This window comes from Microcaecilia unicolor, chromosome 6, assembly GCF_901765095.1.
Source record: "Microcaecilia unicolor chromosome 6, aMicUni1.1, whole genome shotgun sequence".
NCBI lineage: Eukaryota > Metazoa > Chordata > Amphibia > Gymnophiona > Siphonopidae > Microcaecilia > Microcaecilia unicolor.
The window spans coordinates 82,446,954-82,469,346 of record NC_044036.1 but is presented as its reverse complement, the minus strand read 5'-3'; the positions used below and the strand labels follow the sequence as shown (position 1 = coordinate 82,469,346).

Here is a 22,393-nt window from a genome sequence, read left to right as displayed (position 1 = left end):
GAATGTTAAAAGGAAATTAACCACTAGGAGTAGCCTAGTGATTAGTTCAGCAACTTACCACTGTAAGCAAATAGATATCCATTGGGGAAATCCCAAAAAAAGCCAACTGGGTTGTGGTCCTCATGCACCCAGATTGCGCACCCCTGCTTTACAGGGTTCCCCAGGTATCTAAGTAAGTAAGGTAGTGAATAACTAGTTAAAGCTTGGCAGCAATATTATTTTAACTGCACTTACCTGACTCAGCCAGGATACATTAAGCAGGTTTCTAACCCCTCTAAAGCAGCAGAGGGTAGGTAAAAGCCTTTCCCTATCTGCAGCTAAGTTTAAAAGAAACCTTTAAAGTCTAGTTTCAGCTCATTTTGCAGATTTGCATTGAGGATTAGTGATTTTGTCATATTAACTTGGAAGCCTGCAACTTCCTACTACTACTATTTAGCATTTCTATAGCGCTACAAGGCGTACACAGCGCTGCACAAACATAGAAGAAAGACAGTCCCTGCTCAAAGAGCTTACAATCTAATAGACAAAAAATAAAGTAAGAAAATCAAATCAATTAATGTGTACAGGAAGGAGGAGAGGAGGGTAGGTGGAGGCAAGTGGTTACGAGTCAAAAGCAATGTTAAAGAGGTGGACTTTCAGTGGCCAAGGATGGGGCAAGATGTAGGGGCTCAACAGCCTTCAGTAAGGCAGCTCATTGCATAATGAACAGCATGGCAAAAATCCATCTACACAAAAGGACCTTACAGAGACCTTGCGAATCTTTGGAGATAAAGTGCCTGGACTAAACATGCAGGCTGTAGAACAGCTGTAGGGGACAAGAACTGTGCAGGAAATACAAGCATAACAATATTAATGGTTTAGCGTCTGCTGTCTATGGAATGTTACTAGAAAAATCTGTCATTGAAGCAGAGAGCATCAGATTTTATCCAAGCTGTAGAAAGAATCATAAGTAAAACAAATTGTTCTCTATGACTCTTACAGCAGTCTCAGCAAGACGCGGCATTTCACTTTCAGCTGTCTTTGGCGAGGGGAGAGAGGGAAGTCAGCAAATCCCTCCTCGCTCCCTAACACACAGTCACTAAAAGCAAACTGCGGACTGTCTCAAAGGCCTGATTGACTGCTGGGCTCTGTAAGGATTACCATGGATTCTGGCCTTTCAGTGCTTTACTTTCTGCTAAATATTTCCATGCAGTATACAAGTCCGACCATAATTCTGTGTCTTGATACCAAACAATAACAGCCTTTCACTAAATCATTCCAATACAACCAGTTTTAAACATGTGCTTTACAAGGCAATATCATACACGCATAAATCTTCAGATTAGTCTTACCTATTTATTTCAGCCAGTACTGATTACCCAATATATCACATTTATGGCACCACCATCTAAGGACTACTAAACCTTTAGTCACATTAGGGCTCACAATGAAGTTACAGGTTCTACCCTTGAAGATAATGTTATCCAAGAACAGTGAGATTTTATATTGTTCTGCTCCTACCATCAGCACCTGAATCAGCCTACACTCTCTAAACCAGTGTTCTTCAATGCAAGGCCCGGGGGCCAGCAGTGACCCCTAGAGACCTCTGGGGCAGCCCCCAGTGTCTAGGTTTTTTTGTTGTTGTTGCTGCTCTACCTCCCTACCCAGGCTCAGGCCAGAAAGGGGAAAGTGAATAGGTGGAAGACCCCCATCCTTAAAGGGCAAAGCATTTCGCAACAGACAAAAGAGAACGCATTTGGAAATGCTCACAATCCTGAGGAAACCCCCTATGAAGTTTGTAGGTAGGCTGATGGGGATGGATGTCAGTGACACACACACACGTCAGCAGTGTCATGGCCCATGTAGGAAGATATATGTTAGCTCTACATCAACTTATTAGAATCCAAAGTAGCCCCACCTTAAAATTTAATGAAGACCACTCCATTACCAGCAGCAGCAGCCAACCCTGTGTTGTTCCTCTCTTCATTCAAAAATATCTGTATAATACCCCATTATTTTTAAGCTGGCAATAGGCCCACTATATATAGTCCAGACCCATCCCAAATAATGCTCACTCAATCCCCCTCAACAATCTGTTGGCTAATATTTTTGCAAAAATTTTAAAAAGTTCCCAAAAGTGAAATGGATCTATAGCAGCCACAAGTTGGAGGATATTCTTTTAATATGAGTCAGATTGCAGCTAGCTACATGAAATGAAGGAGTTGTAGTTCTTTTTAAACATTCTCTTTTATATATACGTTTTTTTTTAAATTGAACCACAGAATAACCATACAATGTTTATTGTACCACCACAGAACTTCAAATGATTCACACCAACCAAAAACTTTACATAGGGACAATTCAAGTGTGACAATTTCAAATAAAAATTGGAACCCTTACCCTCCTCCCCAAAACCCAACTTCCCAGCCCTATAAACTCCCAATAGTCCGGGCCTACTTGTGGTGTTGCTTCACAGCGATCCCAGGAAAAGACACTGTATAGTATCCCCTTCCTCACCTCTCCCCTAGCCACCCTGTACTTCCCATCCCCAGTACTCTGCTGAAACACCCTCCAAGCTTTTAGGGGAGCCCTTCCAAGCATCCAGTCATTCAAGCTTTAATAATCTATACAGCTCATTCTTACCTCTTTCAACATCTGTTTGTTATTTATTTAAAAGTGTAGATTCCTCCTACACATTGAGTTTTTTATTAATGTTTATATTAAGTTTTAATATGTTTATATTCTTTCAAACCCAAAAGTTGGAAAGAATTACAAAAGGAGCCAAGCTCTTGTCTGTGAGCAAAAGAACATGTATAAATTTAACACAATAGGATGAAACCTGGCATGGGGAAAAATGTACATTAAATTTGAAAATATGCCCGACTGTACCAGGTATTCTAGAGAAACAACCCCTTCCCAACTGGCCAACCCCCAAATACCTCTTCGTCACCAGACAACACACAACAGAGATACACATACTAACATATGGAAAGTTGGTAGCTGAGTGATGAAAGCATGTGGGATGATCCCTAACATATGCACATCAATCTGATGTCCAGCTCAAATTTTGTTTTTTTTGTATAAACCTTTTGACACCGAAATAGACATTCAAATATTTGTATTTATTTAAGCCACAACCAAAACTAAAAAAAAGTTGCCTCTTATGATTTAAGGCAAATGCAAGTTACAAACAGAACAACAGAAACTAGGCCAAGATGCACTAAAGACTCGTTAAAGCCCTTTCCTTACCGATTCCCTTAGCGAATCAGTAAGGAACAGGCATGCATCAAGGAATAGGAATGCAAATGAGCTGCTCGTTGTAGTTCACTTGCATTCTCTATTCCATCGTTAAACAGTCGGCCAGTCGAGCATGCGCAGAGCAGCCAAGCGTTATGCTGGCTGCTCTGCGCATGCCAAGGACGTCCTTTATGGATGTCCTTCACTATATATATATATATTAAAAAAAAGATGAGCTGTGCCTATGGATGTCCTCTAAGGACATCCTTCCCCCCCCCCCCCCCCCGAGATCGCTGCTGCTCCCCCCTCCGTTGAAATGACAGCTTCCCGCAGCCCCGGCCTCCTCCGCACCCGCCGCCCCCCCCCCCCCCCCGAGGTCATCGCCGCAGCCGCTCCCCCCTCCGCCTGCCACCGGGCTGGGCCTTCACAGCGCCTCTCACCTCCGTGTGAAGGCGCTGCAGCAAGCAACAGCTGATCGCTTCCCTTCGGACTTCCCTCCTTTCCTCCCTGGCACGCCCTCGTCCGAAGGGAGGCGATCAGCTGTTGCCTGCTGCAGCACCTTCACACGGAGGTGAGAGGCGCTGTGAGGGCCTGGCCCGGTGGCAGACAGAGGGGGGGGGGGAGGCGAAGCCTCAGGGGTGCGGAAGATGGCGGGGAGGCCGGGGCTGCAGGAAGCTGTTATTTCAATGCAGGGGGGAGGGGTGAAGGATGTCCATAGGCACAGCTCGTCATTCTTTTTTTATATATAGTGAAGGAGGTTCATAGGCACAGCTCGTCTTTATATATATATATATATATATATATATATATATATAGTGAAGCACATCCATAAAGGACGTCCCTGACGCACACTTTTTTTCCCCGATTTTTTTTGTTAACATTTATAGACATTTTTCAATCCCGCACAGCCCCAACGACAGGTACAGACCTCTCGTTAGATTTTCCAGCGTTAAGGCAATCGGAAAAGGTTAGTGCATCTCATTACAATAGGGTTTCTACACAATTTGCTCATCTGCATTCCGTTTTCATTAGCTGCTACCGTCGTCGGAAAAAGGCTCGGAGAAGTCTTTAGTGCATTCCAGGGTTTACTAGTTGCTCATTAATGGCTTGTTAAGTATAGTGCATCTGGCCCCTAGTTCTTTCAAAAAGCCTGCTTCTAGGTAGACAACAAACAATTCCTAGTCCCTAACACATTAAAGGGTGCTTACAACAAAATAACCAATTGTATTAATGCTATTGGTCAATGACTGCTGGTCTTAGGTTAGCGCTGATCTTTTGGGGAAAAAAAACAAACAACCCCTCCCCCCCCCCCCCCCCCCATGCAAGCTTTTAGTGCTGAATAGCACCACATCAAGTGATATTAACACATCTTGCAACATTGGAGAGGTAGTCTCGTTCCTTCATTGTATCCTCACTAATCCAACTAGAACATGGATATGTTTCTGTAGAAGAAATAATGGCACAGACTTAGAGGAAAATTCAGTTAGTCAATGTAGGTTTCAAGATGGCCAAAAAAAAAAAAAAAAGGATTAACTACTTTCCTTTTTTCTTCTCACGGAATGTTCTTTATTAACGCATTTCAATTGGCTTTCTCCAGCAAGTCATCTCAAGCTTTTTCAAATGCTAAAATAGTTTCTGTTCAAAATAGAGTAAAAGCAAATGATCAAGATTTTGTGAATTGAAGATCCAAATTTGAAGTCAGGATTACCAGGTTTAAAAAAAAAAAAAAGCCACCACCACAAAAATTGGACTCCAGCCAAAGCACAAAATTATGGAGTATGAAATTCCAAGAAGTCACGTAGATGTAGCAATCAGGGTCACAAAATCCTAGGTATTGGTACAACCCCAATGGTTGTAGCTATTATTATATGCTCAGTGTAACAGGATCACAGACTACAGCAATTTATAAAATTATCATGTATGAATGAAACAATGCTGAGGTTTTCCTTAGACATTCAAAATTCACAAGTGGTTTATATTTAGTTTTGCTTATTATCTGCAATGAACAGTCAAATCATTGAGATAGCTTGTGCCTGAAATGCAGCAGAATGTCAAGTAGTAGTGGCAATGTGTGTGTGTGTGTGTGTGTTCAAAATTCTTACATGGACATGAAAAATTTCCCAAAGGACAGCCTTGCTGGTATTCTCAGATTTGCTTAAAAATAAAATTAAAATTTATACAAGACAACAACAACAACTAAAAAAAGATTGGTTAGTTGACCCTATTTGTTCAACTGTGTACAAATGTAGTAAGTCATTCTGAAGCAAAAATTAATGGCGATACAGATCATGTTCACTTTACAGGCTGAAGAGAGCTGGTACAGTGCTGGGAGAGAGCCACAGGTATTCTACCAAACTATATTGCATATATCCCATGAGAAAACCAAAGGCAACATCCGTGATGTTGTGTCGGCCCAGCATGACCCTGGAGAAGCCAACGATGACTGCCCAGAGCATGAGCAGCACTCTCACCGGGATGGCCAGAACAAGGTGGTTCAGGAGGAAGCGGGAGACCATGGCAGCCCGTGTAGCGTGGCCTGAAGGGAAGGAGTATTTATCCACTGAGAAGGTGGCAAACATGTCCATGCGGTTATGAGTAGGCCGACGGCGCTTCACTGCTCCTTTCACTAGGCCTACCAAGATGAGATCCAGAATCAGAGCTGCCAGAGAGAAAAGGATGGACAGGATACAAAAAGAGATTATGTTAGTATAACAGTACATTCAAACTAGTTTTTCACTTTCCCTCAAGGCCTTCTACAATGACACACACACAGAGAACCAAGCACTGGAGTATTCCACTAGCCAGTTTACTTTCACTAGAGTGGGCTTTGAACTACCCTTCTCTGTATCCAACTACTAAATATCAATTCATCCCCTAATTTAAGCTTTCTGCCCTACTCAAATCTTTTATGTGGAACAGTAACAAGCATACAGCAATCCAGAGAGTCAATACAGAAACACACAAAATGATGGCAGATAAGACCATATGGCCTATCCAGTCATAAGAACATAAGAATAGGCATACTGGGTCAGACCAATGGTTCATCTAGCCCAGTATCCTGGTTTCTGACAGTGGCCAATCCAGGTCACAAGTATCTGGCAGAAACCCAAATAGTAGCAACATTCCATGCTACCAGACCCAGGACAAGCAGTATCTTTCCCCATGTCTACTATGGCCTTTTCCTGCAGGAACTTGTCCAAATCTTTTTTAAACTCAGATATGCTAACATTGCCTTTACTACATCCTCTAGCAAAGAGTTCGAGCTTATTTGTTGAATGAAAAAATGTTTCCTCCTATTTGTTTTGTGGTTAAATTTTTTGTATTCAGTCATTGTTTTAAAAGTGTTCCCATGTAACTTGAGTGTCCCCTGGTCTTTGTACTTTTTTTTTTTTTTAAACTCTTTAAAAGTTGATTCACTTCTACTTGCTCTACACCACCCAGGATTTTGTATTCTTCAGTCATATCTCCCCCTCAGCCGGTCTCTTTTCCAAACTGAAGAGGCCTAACCTCTTTAGCCTTTCCTCATATGAGAGGAGTTCCATCCCCTTTATCATTTTGGTCACTCTACTTTGAACCTTTTCTAATTCCGCTATATCTTTATTTATTGGTTACATTTGTATCCCACATTTTCCCACCTATTTGCAGGCTCAATGTGGCTTACATCCTATATAATTATTCTCACCTCCAACGTTCGGTCTCTGCCTGGGACCGTGGCTCCGTGGTCTGATTCCGGCAGTAGATCAGTGACGTCATCCGCATCACACAGCCTCTTCTATCGCTTCTGTTTCTGCTGTTCGTGTGGTCCCGCCACAGGAACAGCTGAAACAGAAGCGAAAGAAGAGGCTATGTGAAGCGTACGGGAGGTAAAAACGTGCAGGAGTTGGGGAAGGGGGGTCCTGAAACGACAGGGGGGGGAAGGGGGTCCTTCTTTCACTTCTGTTTCGGCTGTGTGAAGCGTGGGGAGATAAAAACGTGCAGGAGGTGGGGAGGGGTGTCCTGAAACGACAGGGGAAGGAAGGGGGGGTCATGACTGACACAGGTGGGGGGAAAGGGGATCATGACACTACAGAGGGGGGTCCGGGATTCCTGGAAATTAACTGGAAGGGTAGGGGCAGGTCCTGGAACTCACATGTGAAGAAGTGGGAGGGGTTTAGCAAACTCTTGGTCTCGCTGTATCTCACATATGCACTCACACACACTGTCATTCTGACAAACACACTATCTCACCCAATCGCACTCTCTCTCTAACACACACTCACACAGTCACACTCTCTCTCTCTCTCTCTCTAACACACACTCGCACAGTCACTCTCTCTCTCTCACACATAGTCACTCTCGCACACACACACTACGAGGAAAACCTTGCTAGTGCCCGTTTCATTAAAAACTGAAATGGGCCTTTTTTACTAGTAGTACCATAAAAACGTTTGCCAATTCCGGTTATGAACAAATACAGTAATGTGGTAGAAAAAGGTTCATGTGTACAGACACATTAGGGAATCGTAGATAGGAAGAGTTATTATATGTCCATTACGAGCTTTGGTTTCGTTGTGTTGCAGGGTACAGGCATTTAAGTTGTGTCGGTAGGGTATGCCTTTTTGAACAGGTTAGTGTTTAATGATTTCCGGAAGTTTAGGTGATCATAAGTTGTTTTCACGGCTTTTGGTAATGCGTTCCATAGTTGTGTGCTTATGTAGGAAAAGCTGGATGCATAGGTTGATTTGTATTTGAGTCCTTTGCAGCTTGGGTAGTGGAGATTTAGGTATGTTCGTGTTGATCCTGTTGTGTTTCTGGTTGGTAGGTCTATGAGGTCTGTCATGTATCCCGGGGCTTTGCTGTAGATAATTTTATGAACCAGGGTGCAGATTTTGAAAGCAATACATTCTTTGATTGGGAGCCAGTGCAGTTTTTCTCGGAGGGGTTTGGCGCTTTCGAATTGCGTTTTTCCAAATATAAGCCTGGCTGCCATGTTTTGAGAGGTCTGAAGTTTGTTTCTTTATAATTTGTTCTTTGCATCCCGCATAAATTCCATTGCAGTAGTCTACATGGCTTAGTACCATTGATTGTATCAAGTTGTGAAATGTTTCCCTCGGGAAGAATGGTTTCACGTGTTTGAGTTTCCACATTGAGTGGAACATTTTCTTTGTTGTAGATTTCACTTGGTTCTCTAGTGTGAGGTTACGGTCGATTGTAACACCGAGAATTTTCAGGCTGTCTGAGATAGGGAGGGTATAATCTGGGGTGTTTGTTTGTGGGTTTCTTCATATTGTTTTGGGATGAGAGGATGAGTGTGTTTTTTCTGTGTTGAGTTTTAGTTGAAATGCATTTGCCCATGAGTCCATGATATTCAAGCTGCGCTTGATTTCGTTGGTGATTTCTGTCAGATCACATTTGTAAGGAATGTATATTGTGACATCGTCTGCATAGATGAAAGGGTTAAGGCCTTGGTTGGATAAGGATTTGGCTAGTGGGGTCATCATTAGGTTGAAAAGGATTGGTGATAGTGGTGATCCTTGAGGTACTCCGCATTCTACTTTCCACGGTGGTGATATGTTTGAGCTTGATTTCACTTGATATGTTCTAGTTCTTAGGAAACCCTTGATCCAACTAAATATGTGTCCGCCAATCCCGAAGTAATCTAGGAGTCTTAGTAGTATTTTATGGTTTACCATGTCGAACACACTGGACATGTCGAATTGGAAGAGAAGTATGCTTTTGCCTGTTGCTATTTCCTGCTTTTTTGAGATACACTGACCAGAACTGACCGCAATACTGCTTCATCCATCCCTTTGAGATCCTATGCTTTCTGAAATTCAGATAGACTGTCTCCAGAACCTCCAGTGGGAGATCATGCCATACATCTACCACCCTATCTGTAAATATTTTCTTAGAATATATCTGTGGTACTTCCTGATCCACCACACACTTGGGGGAATTCTACATAAAACATTAGAAATAAAAATTCCCGCATTATAAGGCCTGGCTCCTCCGTGCCCCAGGCTTCACATACTCCAGTGGCGTAGCCACACCTAACATTTTGGGTGGGCACTGTGTACAGGTATGAGTAGTGTTCCTTGCTACAAAATAATGCATCAGAATGCACTTGATGATGGATTTGTAAGTAGTATGCCCAGCATCAACATACAGAAAACCCAATATTTTTAAATATAGTTACACTATCCACATCTTAAACTTGACTAGGCGTAAGTCTACTATAATGGAAAACATCTCAACACACATGACAGGATCCTACAATATAATTTCAGCAATGATATCCTTCAAACTTTGCTTCCCTACCCCTCCATCCAGCCCTGTAGCCCGGCATCAGCCCTTCTCTTCTCTACCCTACCCCCCCACCCATAGCTATGCATCAGCCCCACCCTAACCCCCACTCCTCCCTGTAGACTAGTGTCAGTCCTGTCCTATCCCCTACCCATCCCCCCCATAGTCTGGCATCTCCCCCCCCCCCCCCATCTTGAAGCACACCAGCATTAAATATAAAGCATTTTTATTTTTAATGTCCTGGGCACTGCAGAGGCCACTCCCACCCGGGAACCTGCCTATATCAAATATAAAGGCTTTTTTTTTTAATTTTTAAACCTGGGCACTGCAGAGACCATCCCCACTCCAAAACCCAATATTATTGGTGGGGGTGGGCTCTTCATTGCCTAAGGAAAAAAGATAATATACCTTTATCATCTCCTAGGCAGTGAAGAGCCCACTTTACACTAAAAAAAACAAACCCCAAAACAACAAAAAAAAAAAAAAACATTGAGACAAAAACTGAAATGGAGACCCCCCTTCTCTCCACCCAAGAAAGCCAGTCTCTACAAGCAGGGCAATACAGTAAAAAAAAATTTTTTCTCCTGTACTCTGAAAAATAGAAACTTAATTTTTTTTTGTTTAAAATGTACATTTCACAAAGCAGGCACATCTCAATCTTTAAAAAAAATATTAAATAAAAATAATTTTTTTCTTTTCTACCTTTGTTGTCTGAGCACTTTATTTTTCCGATTGGGCTGATCCCACTCTCTTCCACTTTCCATGTGTCAAGTCTTCTAAATTCTTTTCCAGGTTGTTTTTTTTTTCATTTCTTCTCCCTCCTCTTGTCATCTTCCTTTCCCATTCAATCACCAAGTCCCACTCATCTTCTGCTCTGTTCCCCTTCCCCCCACACCCCTAGCCACATCCATCTTCTGCGCCTTCTCCCTCCGTCCACCCACACCTTCTAGTCTCATCCATCTTCTGCTCCCTCTCTCCTCCACATAGTCCCATTCATCTTCTGCTCCCTCTCCCTTCCCTCACACCCCCTAGTCCCATCCATCTTCTGCTCCTTCTCCATCTCTCTCTTACTCTCCTCCCCCCCCCCCCCCCCGGTGGTCTTTTTTTTTTTTTTTTTTAACCCTTTGCCGGCTGGACTCACCCCCGTCTGTGTCACTCTCCTTCCAGCAACCCCCCTCCCCCCAGCACTGGAGTCTTCCAGTTCTTTCTCTCCTTCTAGCCCCGTATCATCCCCTCCCCCTAGTCTTTCAATCCCTCGAGTCGCCTACGCGGAAACAGGAAGTTGAAGGAGAAAGAAAGGCTTCTTGGGGCAGGTCTAAAGCAGCGTGTGTACTGCTTTCTCGCTGAGGCTGCCAGCTGCTCAGGGGATTGGAGGACTCGGGGGGGGGGGGGGGGGGCGCAGGGGCGATACCCGGTACCGCGATGCTGGAAGGAGAAAAAGATGGATGCATTCTGGAGAGCTGCTCTTTTTCCTGTCGGCTGCCTAAAAGCACATGGCTATGGCAGAACTCAAAGGCTGGCTGTGCACTGACTGGATGAGGGAAAACTGGGAGGGCCTGAGCTGAGATTGGGTGGGCCTGGGCCCACCCATAGCTATGCCCCTTGCACTCCCATTTTTTTTTACCCTGCTCAGGCTCGTCTTCCTTAAACTAGATTGAACCCCTCACTGGGCTTGATATCCCCCTCCTGTCCCTCTCCAGGGTCATCACCTTCTAGCTTTACAGCAAAGCCACCCAGTTCGTCCCTCTCCAACCCTTCCTCTTAGCTGTCTTCCAACACCACCCCCTCCATACAGACTTTAATAACTCTCTCTCGCTTTCTCTCAGGTGCACACTCCATCACAGATCTCTCAATCCCTGCCCCCCCCCCCCTTCACACCAGGCACAAACTCACTTCTTGCTGAATCCTCCCATAGATTCCCCATCTGTCTCTCTCCCCCCCCCCCACCAAGTACACCCCACTTAGCTTTACCTGCTTCTCCTTCCACCCTCTAGAACTCATCAGCACCAGCAGAGGAGGAAGATGAGAGGAGCTGCATATCAGTCTTCCCTGCTGCTCAACTCAGACTTCTGAATTTGAACTGCACAGGACCGCAGAACTCCGCAGTTCAAATCTGGCAGTCAGCCACAGGTGGCAGGGGAGAAGGAAGATGCAACCTGATGCGCAGCTACTCATCTCTCTCTCTGCCTCCTGGTCCTTGTGAAGAATTCACCCGGAATAAACCACTTTTGTCATCTCAAATAAAAAGAGAGAGAGAGATCAAAGTTTGAACAGAATCTTCCCTTTGTGAAATCAGGTTATGCAGTGCCCCATCTTTTTTTTTTTTTTTTAAACAGAATTTCTATAGGTGCCCATTTCCTTTGTGTTCCAACTTTTCCTGCTAATTCTGCATTATCTTGTCCACTTGTGATTCTTTTGTAAATTTTTGAATGCTCTTATTTCTGCACCCTCTTCAGAGAGTCATAGAAGGCATCTCTTTATCCATCAGCCTTACACAGCCATGTGTCACCTCCGGACTCCCATCCTGCTTTATTAAATGGCATTCTCTTAGCTCAAGAAAGGTCCTGTTTGACATTCCCTGCCATATGTCTCATTTCCCAAAACAAGGTAGGATATGTTAGCATTGCTACTCTGTCACTACAGTACAAAAAGAAGTTCACTTCCAAGCCAAGATAATTCCATGTCCTGCTCACTTGACCATCTCAAAATAATGGAATCTGATCTATCTACTAATCATCAACAGCAGCAGCAGCATTCCAAGCATTGTAATGTACCATGAGCCACAGAGAAGTACAGCAACATTCCACCTGGTCATGTGTATGCTCAGAACAGCATCACCCCAAGTCATTCTCTCAGAATTAAAAGTCTAATTTCAAAACTAAGGATGTCATGTGACCCATGACACTCCCTCCTAATATACTGTGATATAATGCTGCTGGCTACAAATGGAAGCAGGGTGATAAATACAACACTATACTGAGATGAATAAAAAGTCTACCTCCAAAAACTGAGTAACATTGCATGCTGTCAACAAATAAGGATAATGCCTGATCCATGCAATTTGCCCAGCTGTATCAGTCTACTGTGCTACCATAAGTTCTACTCAGTTTCATCTCCTTTTTGCCAGTAGTAGTGATTTTAGAAAGTCACTATTTGCAAACGCACATCCCCAGGATACAGATTACAAAGGGGTGCTGATGAAAAACCAGACACTTAGAGACAATTACCTACACACCAAGCCATGTCCTATACCTGGCAAGATCCCAAAAAGTACAAAACACTGTATGCTGCTTATCCCAGAAATAACTGTCAAGTGTATACGGCACTTCTCTACTAATACTATCTATACTTACAAAATCAATGGAAGTAGAGGTCTCACTCGGAGTAATGATCAACCACCTTTATGGTGATTATTAAAAATAACTATCAGGGAGGAGTCTCATATATTCACCACGGCCAACTGCATTTCACCATTACGGTGAACTTATGTAAATTAAATTTAAGGAGAGGAGGGGGGTGTCTATGATTAAAAATGCACACACGAGCATAAGTTCACCGTAATGGTGAAATGCAATTGGCTGTGGTGAATATATGAGACTCCTCCCTGATTATTAAAAATAACTACCACCATAAAGGTGGTTGATCATTACTCCGAGTGAGACCTCTACTTCCGTTGATTTTGTAAGTATCCCAGAAATAAAGCAGTAGATTTTCCCCAAGTCCATTTTAATAATGGTCTTTTTTAAACCCCTCTAAGCTAATCGCCTTTACCACTTAATTCTTTCCCCACCGCCAAAAAAAAAAAAAAAAAGCTCGTTATGAATCGATTTGCTTTCTTTTGCCTGTCCCAAAACTCTGGAATGGCTTATCTCCAATTATACGGTCTGAGCGTTCCTTTATTAAAATTCAATACCCTTCTTAAACCCATCTCTTTCAATTGCCATTTGGAGTCCATCCCCCACTGGTTGAGGTGGGATAGTCTGCATGATTTTATTTTATATTTTTAATTCTGTTTGAATGGTGCGATGGAATTCTATCCAAATCATTTTTGGCAATCTTTTTATTCTTTGGTGCTTTCTGTATACTTTATTGTAAACTGCTGTGTGCAATTCAGAAATGGCAGTATATCAAGTATTTGAATAAACAAACACGTGCTTTACATTTTACAGTGGAAATACACATCTTCTGGCTGGCTCTTATATTATGGAATAAACTCCCCAACCCTATTTGTGTGGGATCCAGTCTGAAGAATTTAAAGAAACTTCTCAAAGCTTTTGGCAAATAGACCTAAGGAAATTAGGAGGGTTTTTGAGAGCGAGATTTTTATGTGTGTGTGTTTTTTAAATGTATCTGGTATAATGGTTAGATGCTTTCCCATCATGCTATTTAGTTCCTCTTTTTATTATTTTTTAAAACTATGAACATTGCCGCGATCTACACAAGCCAGACAGTACTATCAAATTTTAACAAACAAAAACATCTTATTACTAGATAATGTATCTGCTTCCAGAAAGCATACAAGTGCCAGGTGCAAACTTTAGTTGAACCTTTCTTCTCTTAAACCGGAATTTCTCTGGTAGCCTGTGGTGACAGGAATGATTCCTAGCTGATCCTGTTGGGTCCCTGGTATAGAATGATGCCTGTTTCCCCCCTACCCCCGGTGGGGGTCAAGCTGCCAAATAAGGGCACATTCAATAGACTTTTTGTACTCTACATATCTCAACCTGGATATCTCAATTCTCCCCTCAAAATGGACTTTAACCTTTGGCTTCTCAGTCTACAGAAGACACTGTCTACTAATATCTAGGTCAAGTGCACATTTATACATTACTGGGCCAATATTCAAATGGCTTGATATACATTCACCAGCAGCTGGTGAACCTAAGTCCACCATCTGTGCACTACAATGATAGTGTTGGGTTGAAAATCCTTCCAAATGATGCTATCCACTAGATTCTTCATGGACTGCCCAAAGTTAACCCTAATTGGATAACAAGACATCAATTATTAACATTAACTGGTGCTAATTTGGACTTGCACACACATCTGTGTGCCCAAAGTGTCTTGCATACAATCCAAAATGGGGCATGGGTAGGTCCGGGGCATTTCCAAATCTGGGTACAGTGTTATAGAACAGGGTCATTTATATGCCCGCTAAGCACCATTCTCTAAAGGGCAGTCCAGCGCTTACCATGGACTCTCTGCCCGGTGTCAAACTTAGGGCGCCATTTACTGAATCTGGCCCCGTCTATATAATGAGGGGGGGTGGAGGGAGAGCAGAATGGAGCCACTATCCAGATCATTAAACTAAACAGTGGCAATCAGCAGTAGTATATTTAGTGCCACTGACTATACATAATAAGTTTAAATGATGCTTCAAGAACTTACTTTTATTCTTTATTTTGCAACTTCTTCCTTTCTTGGTCATGAGGCCACATACACACCAGAGCGTCTGTCAGAATCTTGGAATTATGTTTTACAGGAGAGCTCCAGCCTTTCTACTAGTCAAAAATGTTCATTTTATCCCTCAATCTTTTACACTATTTCAGATTTTCATGTCATCTGCAACTCTTCCACAAGGGCACTGATAAGAGATGTGGAAGTTGGAGAGTGCATGTATGTAGGTGTGTTCAGAGGAGGTGTAGCAATGTCTACATTTACTATATATACACGTGTACATTTATACTGTTTCTCTAGCAGATGTTACTATCCATGTCTTCAATCAAGGCAGGATTTGTGCTTGCATTTTATAAAACAAACACCTTCTTTCCCTAATAACCTAGATAACCTGTTATGAAAATTGTCCTCTAGAGCAGGTCCTGGAGCACCCCCCCCCCTCCCCGGGTTTTCAGGGTACCTACACTGAATATTCATGAGAGAGATTTTCATGAGGATTGTGCCTGGGCATGCGCTCAACAGCTGTGCGTTAAGACGGCTCTTAAGCACATTCCCAGAACGCCGAGAAGAGGAAGAGCTACCCTAATCGACTCTTGCTGCTTTCAGAGCACAGTTTGGGCCTGCCTGTTTGGAATCAGACTGGTACCGCTGGATATCTGACCCATTCTGGTATTGCTTATGCTATAAGCTGATGACTTCGAAGGATCACATGTGCATAATTTTTTTCCTTCACAGAGAACGGCAGCCACAGCTTGCCCAAAAGTATCAGGATTGTTTGCACACAAGGGTGCAGAGCAGGGCAGCATCAGGATCTGGGGGTCAGCAAATTAGGCACATCCTGGCTATATTTTTCTGCACACAGCTAAACCATGGCTGCCAGCAACACGGTCTCCCTATTCCTCCCCATGGCTTAGTACAACCCTTACGCCAGCTCTGAGCTGGTGTATGGTTTGCCGCAGGAGCAGCGCCCTTGTCTGGCGCACTGCACATTGAGCATTGGGGAGAGATACAGGAGACCCTCTTTTGCATGCTCATTGTGCCAAGAGTCAGCGAGCATTCGGCAGGAGCAAAAGCACTGCAATCCGGTGCTAATGGCCTCTAGCGCTCATTTACTTCTGAACATCGGGGCCTTAAAGAGCGGGAGCCAAGCAACATATTAATGCACAACTCACCCATCGCTCCAAAACTTCATGCCACAACTGAAAGCTTTTCGGACCTCAGTGACAACTCTTTCAACTGGATACACTGCCTCCATCGGTCTGTGCGACTGTTTTTTTACAGATTAAAGTACTGAGCATTGTGGTGACAAAGTATTTCTATCAATGGCAGTTATGTGCATAACTGCTATTACAGAATTGTTAGCTGCCAATAAATAATTGGCAGCTAACCAATTATTGCCGTTAATTGACACCAATTGGGATTTGCTCATGCATCTGGCTGTGCGCTATTCTATAACACTGGGTGCCAAAATCGCATAGTGCACAATCTGAAAGGCAGTGTGGCCATGGTGGGGGTGGGGCATTGACTAGTAAGGGGCATTCTGAAAAGTTGCGCACAGTATTACAGAATAATGGTCTCCACGCCCAACATGGGCACCAGGTTTCACCCAGAGTTGGGCACAGAAATCAGCGCAATTTGAGCTTACTACGCATCATCTCCATGCCTAGCTTTAGGTGATTTATAGAGAATGAATCCATAAGCACTAAACCTATATGGACAGGAAAGTGGCTGCTGAATGTCTAGCTTGCTATTGGCCCCATCAAGTTTTGAAAAGACAGCATTCAACACACTTTAAAGTTTAGATACTAGAGTAAAGCTGAATTTTGAGACACAGATCTTTTAAAAGTTAGGTTGTGATCACGTATATCAATTTAAAGTCCTCAGTAACACAGGGATGATATCTCTTCATCTGTCAAAAGACAGTGAAGCCTTCATCCAACAGTTACCAAGGCACAAGTTCAAGCATAAACCAAGTGTTTTGAGTTCCAGCAGGTAGAGTTGTCAAATCATTGTCGCATTAAATGTGTTTTTCTGTATATTTCCAGGAATAAAAAAAAAAAAAACAAAAAAAAACAAAAACTTACCAAATAAGAGATTCAGTACCACTTCCTGTGCAGCCAAACTGTCACTCTTATAAAGACAATACAAAGTACCAGCAATCCATGGGATGCCATGGCCTGACACCTCAATCAGCTTCATTAGAGGCCTGGCACTACCCCAGGAGCAATGTTCCTCAGCGCACACCCCAAACCTTTTTGACAGCCAAAGGTCGATGGCCAGCAAGGAGCGGAAGGCAATACCCAGAAAAGATGGGTTCAGCTTCATGCAGTCCTCTTCAGGTAGCACCTGCTGGGATGTTAAGGAGTCCTTGCGGCGAACAGGACTCTCTGAAGCCCTCAGACGGGCTGAAGGAGAGTCAGAGAGCGGAGTCCTGCTATTGACCAATGAGCTGAACTCAAACTTGCCATTGCTGGTAGTGGCACTGCTGGTACTGTTACCGACTGTGGCTCGGGTAGTCCTGGGACTAGGCATCATGATACTCCTTCACAGTCTTCTCTTGACAAGCTGCAGAGTGAAATTTGATATTAAAAAAAAAAAAAAGTGTTAAGAGCAAGCACTGATTGATGCCTCTTCCCTTTCTACTATCACCATCTATTTAGCTACATGGGAATGCCATTAGGTGGGTGAACCATTTCCTGCAAAAATCATGCTTAAAAAAAACACAAACATTACAAGCTGATTTCTCAATATATTCACTGTGGATATCCTGAAAACCTGACTAGCTAGGGAGCCTTCAGAACCAGGTTTGGGAATCACTGCATTAAATAGATAAAGCGCTGGTTGGGTCAATAGCCAGATAAGTAGCAGGCTGCTAGAATGTGCTTTCTGGACCCTTGCCTCAAAAAGGTGCCAATCAAATCTGAACAGGTGAATAATTTATTCTGAAAAAACTGGCACTTTAACTGTTTAGAGGGAAGTATAAAACTTTTATGGGAGGAGTCGTATCCCTTCCTCCCAGGAGGTGGTACAGTAAGGAGCAGGTAGAACTAGAGGAGGGGGATTACCCCACTGTTTCCCAAGTCAGACCAGGAGTACCCTCTTGCCAGTCAGGTTTTCAGGATATCCACAATGAATATGCATGAGTGATTTGCACAGGCTGCCTCCATTGTATGCAAATCTCTTTCATGCATATTCATTAAGGATATCCTGAAAACCTGACTGGCAAGGGGGTACTCCAGGTCTGACTTGGGAAACACTGGCTTACCTTACTCTGAGGCAACCAGAAGCCTTGGCTTGCTACGACTTAGGAGAAACAAACAGAGGGGCTGCTAGTCTGATCCACAGCTGTCCTGATGGGCACAGAATTGACGAGGGCAGGTGGCATTTTATAAACTAACCAATTACTGAAGCATAAATTTTCAAGGAGCACAGTCCACTTTGTCAGAAAGTGGGGTGGGCACAAGAAGGACCACATTGTGCTTGTAGTTTACATCTGTTCTATATATTTGAATACTTACTCTTGACTACTCTCTCTTTAGCTACTGGCTAACATCTGAAGCACAGGGTTCCTAAAGGAAGGAGGGATTAGTCGGTGTGGGGGGGGGGGGGGGGGCTGGGGGAATGCTTTGATCCTGATCCTCACAGTGAACTGCTGCCAAAAAAAAAAAAAGGACAGCTCTTACCGAGGAAAGGAACTGAGAGCAGGAAGGAGTAGAGTTGGTGAGTGCCTACACCTTAAGTAAAAGAAGGCAGAGCCATTAACAGTCTTATCAACCTCCATGTCTTAGAGAGTACAAAGCACTGGGGAACACAGAGATGCAAAGCAACGTGAGAGGAGATACAGAAGCATAGACCACAAAGGAACTGTTTGCGAGAGAATGCGATACAATTTGGGGTTTAACTATTGCCTAATAGACCATTCTAACTGGTAAGGAGAGGGCTACTGGCTAACATCAAGGAGGATAAAGGTACCATAAAAAGGAGTACGATTTTTGCAGCTATCCAGTCTGCAAAAAGGGGGTGAAAGATGCTCCATTCTGAAGTGGACAATAATGTTCACAGGACACCAAGAGTTACAAAAAGAATCAGTAGATAACTATTTGCTCTATTCTTTTCTTGTCCCTTCTTTTGTGTACTGGCTTCTTGGATATCCCTCAGCCCTGCCAATTTGAGAGGTCTACTGCATATATTTAGCAGCGATAATTAAATAGATAGGGGGTAATTCTGAAAGTCACTGAATTTAGGCACTAGGATGTTGCACGTTAAGCACAAATTCTATATTGGCAATTACGCTTGTGCCATTATAAAATACTAACTTAAGTGGGCATTTATGTACCAACATTTAGGTGTGGCTGCTTAAACCACGTCAATGGTTGGCGTAAATGACCATGACTAAATGCTGTGGTTGCCTGCATTTATGAACCTTAGCACATACTGCTGGGCACACTCTTCACTGCCCATTCCCCTCTGCTGTCCATACCCTCTTGTGGTTACATGCTATAGATTTCCTGCTTTAAGATTCTAAAATAGTGACTATATGCAGTTATGTGAATAACTGAAAATTAGTGCCAATAAACTGCAATTATTGGTTGTTAGAGCCAATTAGCAGTTAATTTGCCACTTAACGTATGCACTAACTGGCACTATTCTATAACCTGGGTGCACAATTTTGCGCACTAAGCGTGAAGATACGAACACAAGATTATAGGAGGAGAGTGATGGTGCTGTTCAATAAACAAAGTCAAGTGCCAATGCCACAGTCTTTAGCAGGGAATAGAGGCAGTGGACCTAAGTGACTAGCATAGAAGGGATAACAAGAGGTTTGGGCACGTTCCTAGGTAATAAATAGAAATAAATCAAAACAGAGAAAAGAAAATAAGCTAATACTTTTAAAGAAATAAACTTAATACATTTCTTTATTAGCTTTCGAAGATAAACCTTCTGATCGGAAATAAGCAAACGTTGACAAATATCGGAATATATAACTACTTATTTCTAAAGCACTACTAGACATATGCAGCACTGTACACTTGAACATGAAGAGACAGTCCCTGCTCGACAGAGCTCACAATCTATTCCAATGACAGTCTCACAGGAAGAGAATGGGGTGGGTTTGGTAAACAGGAAGAGCTTGGGTGAATGAGAAACAGGTTAAAAATTTTTTAGCCAGATAGACTTGGGAAAATTGCTGCTCCCTTGGATTGAGCTGTGATAAATCTCCTCTCCATTTTTGGATCTGTCAGGTATTTGTGACCTGAAGTGGCCACTGTCTGACACAGGATGCTGGACTTGGTCTGACTTAGTATAGGCTAGATTATATCCAATTTTTTCCTATTGTGGATGGGCTAGATATTATTTCCATAGATGCACACTGGAAAAAAACACCGTGGTATATCTGACTTTCTATAGCTATCTCTGTAGGCACACCTTTGTCCCTTCATTTGAAATCAGGTGTATAATATGTAGAGAATGACATGAGATGTAAGCTTTAAGCGTTTAGACTGGATATAGTAAACACTTTTTCTAATTTTGTGCTTGTGGGAAAAATACAGTGAAACCTCAGTTTTCGTCGCCTTCGGATTTTGTCGTTTTTTTCATCAAAAAATTTGTCTCAGTTTTCGTCTGTCACCTCGGATTTCGTCTTCAGCTGGCAGGGTCTGAAGGAGCAGCTGGAGGGTTTCTCCAAAAAAAGGAAGCCCCATCGTTCCCGGTGGGAGAGGGAAGTGAGACTGAGGGTCCCGACCGCTCACACAGTACAGCTGCCAGAGTTTCAAGGCAGCCAAGAAGAGCAATAACAGAAGCACAAACGTGCAAAGGGCTGGCTCTGAGCCCCTCCCATCAGAACGACGCTGGCTAAAATCTTTAACCATTTGGATTCTCCTACCACCTCCAGCTGTTTCTGCAGTCCACACAGGCTTCATTGTGAGTATCTGCCCGCTCCAGGTTTTCTTCTGCCATCTGCGCACTCCTTGCTGCCTTCTCTGCTGGATTGCAGCTTTTTACAGTGTCCCCCCCCCCCCCCCCCCCAAGCTTTGGCTGCCCATCTTCAAATCCTTGCTCAAAGCCCACCTCTTCAATGTCGCCTTCGGCACCTAACCACTATACCTCTATTCAGGAAATCTAGGCTGCCCCAACTTGACATTTCGTTCTTTAGATTGTAAGCTCCTTTGAGCAGGGACTGTCCTTCTTTGTTAAACTGTACAGCGCTGCGTAACCCTAGTAGCACTCTAGAAATGTTAAGTAGTAGTAGTAAACTGAATGTAACTGTAAAATTAAAAAGGTCTCGTGAACTGTGAAACCTGGACAGCCAGTCAGTGAAGAAAAGCCTAAAAAAGCAAGAGAATGGAGAGGAAAAGACACACAACGTTTATTAGAGACAAATGTAAGGGGAAGACACTTGCCTCAGTTTTCGTTGATAGTTTTTGGACGAATTATCGACGAAAACCAAGGTTTCACTGTACTTTGCACATTGGTCCCTTTCTACAATAGCTGTTGGTCCTGAAATAAAGTGGAATTGTAATATTTTGTGAAACTACAGTTAAAGTATGGTCCATCCAGCCTATCCAATAAAGCCAGCAAGACTTGTAGCTGTCACTCTGTGCAGGTTACACCCCTCTATGCTCCGCTAGCTTAGCTTAAAAGCTAATGAGGTAAAAAGAGCTGTTGAAGTAGACCACCACATTTGTTTGTCCTTTAAAAATATCATGATCTAGTAGGCCTTGCCTAAAGTTTGTAAACTATGTGTAAAGGAAGATGAGTGAGCACATAAAGGGCCACTGTATTCATAGTTTACGTCTATTTTATAAGAGAACGGATAAAACATGGAACCCACCCTACTTCTCAACAGCACATACATATACATTAATCATAATGATCAACTAATTTCTTCTCCCCTCTCCTTGTCCCCTTACTTACTATTCTCTTCCTTCATCGTTCCTATGATTTAAATTACAGTTCTTTTTTCTTAGTGTATGTATTTGTACTGTTCTGAAAGGCGGTATATTAAGTACTGAAAAAATATATAAACGTACCTGAAAGAGCAAGAGCTGCACTCCCAATATATAATACACCCGTATTCCCAGAAACCGTATAGGAGCAAGATTTTTTTTTCCAGCCTACCATATAGCTATGATTTCTCTTGATTCCACTGAGAAAGATGAATCTTCCATTCTAGCCCAGTGCAAAGCCCACGGCTACTACACCCCTAATATATTAGTGCTATACAGTAACCCACCTTCCGTGCGTGCCACAGCTTCCTTCCCGGTTCAGGAACACTACCAGCGGCCTGGCTCACTCTCTAGAGACAAAGCTCCTGCGTACGTCTCAGTCTTTCCCGAAGACTGAGCTCAACTGCAACCGACACCTTCATTCCTATAAAAGTCGGTCGAGACGAGGATTGGAAGGATTCACTTCCAAGTTCCGCATACCATTCCCATCCAAGAACCTTTAGTCCACGCCTCCTTTATCCTGATCACGAATGAATCAAAACCTCCTTGAA

At 43.1% G+C, this 22,393-nt stretch overlaps 1 protein-coding gene and 1 long non-coding RNA gene across 4 annotated transcripts; one reads left to right on the top strand and one right to left on the bottom strand.

Moving 5' to 3' along the window:
- Window positions 1–4,569: 4,569 nt before the first annotated feature.
- Window positions 4,570–22,372, bottom strand: PLPP6 (phospholipid phosphatase 6). Of its 3 annotated transcripts, none has more exons than XM_030205948.1 (3): window positions 22,130–22,372; window positions 16,980–17,451; window positions 4,570–5,875 (listed from the first exon to the last, which is right to left on the bottom strand). In XM_030205948.1, exons 2-3 carry the CDS (start codon window positions 17,428–17,430, stop codon window positions 5,514–5,516), a joined length of 813 nt encoding a protein of 270 aa, XP_030061808.1. In that variant the 5' UTR covers window positions 17,431–17,451; window positions 22,130–22,372; the 3' UTR covers window positions 4,570–5,513. The 3 variants fall into 3 exon arrangements, with proteins under 3 accessions (XP_030061808.1, XP_030061807.1, XP_030061806.1); XM_030205947.1 differs by having other exon boundaries at window positions 16,980–17,446; XM_030205946.1 differs by having other exon boundaries at window positions 16,980–17,460; window positions 22,130–22,370.
- On the top strand, window positions 6,150–16,367 carry LOC115471958. The gene is made up of 3 exons (XR_003942451.1): window positions 6,150–6,160; window positions 8,721–8,722; window positions 16,279–16,367. It is a non-coding gene; the product is annotated as an uncharacterized LOC115471958 (long non-coding RNA).
- Window positions 22,373–22,393: the final 21 nt, after the last annotated feature.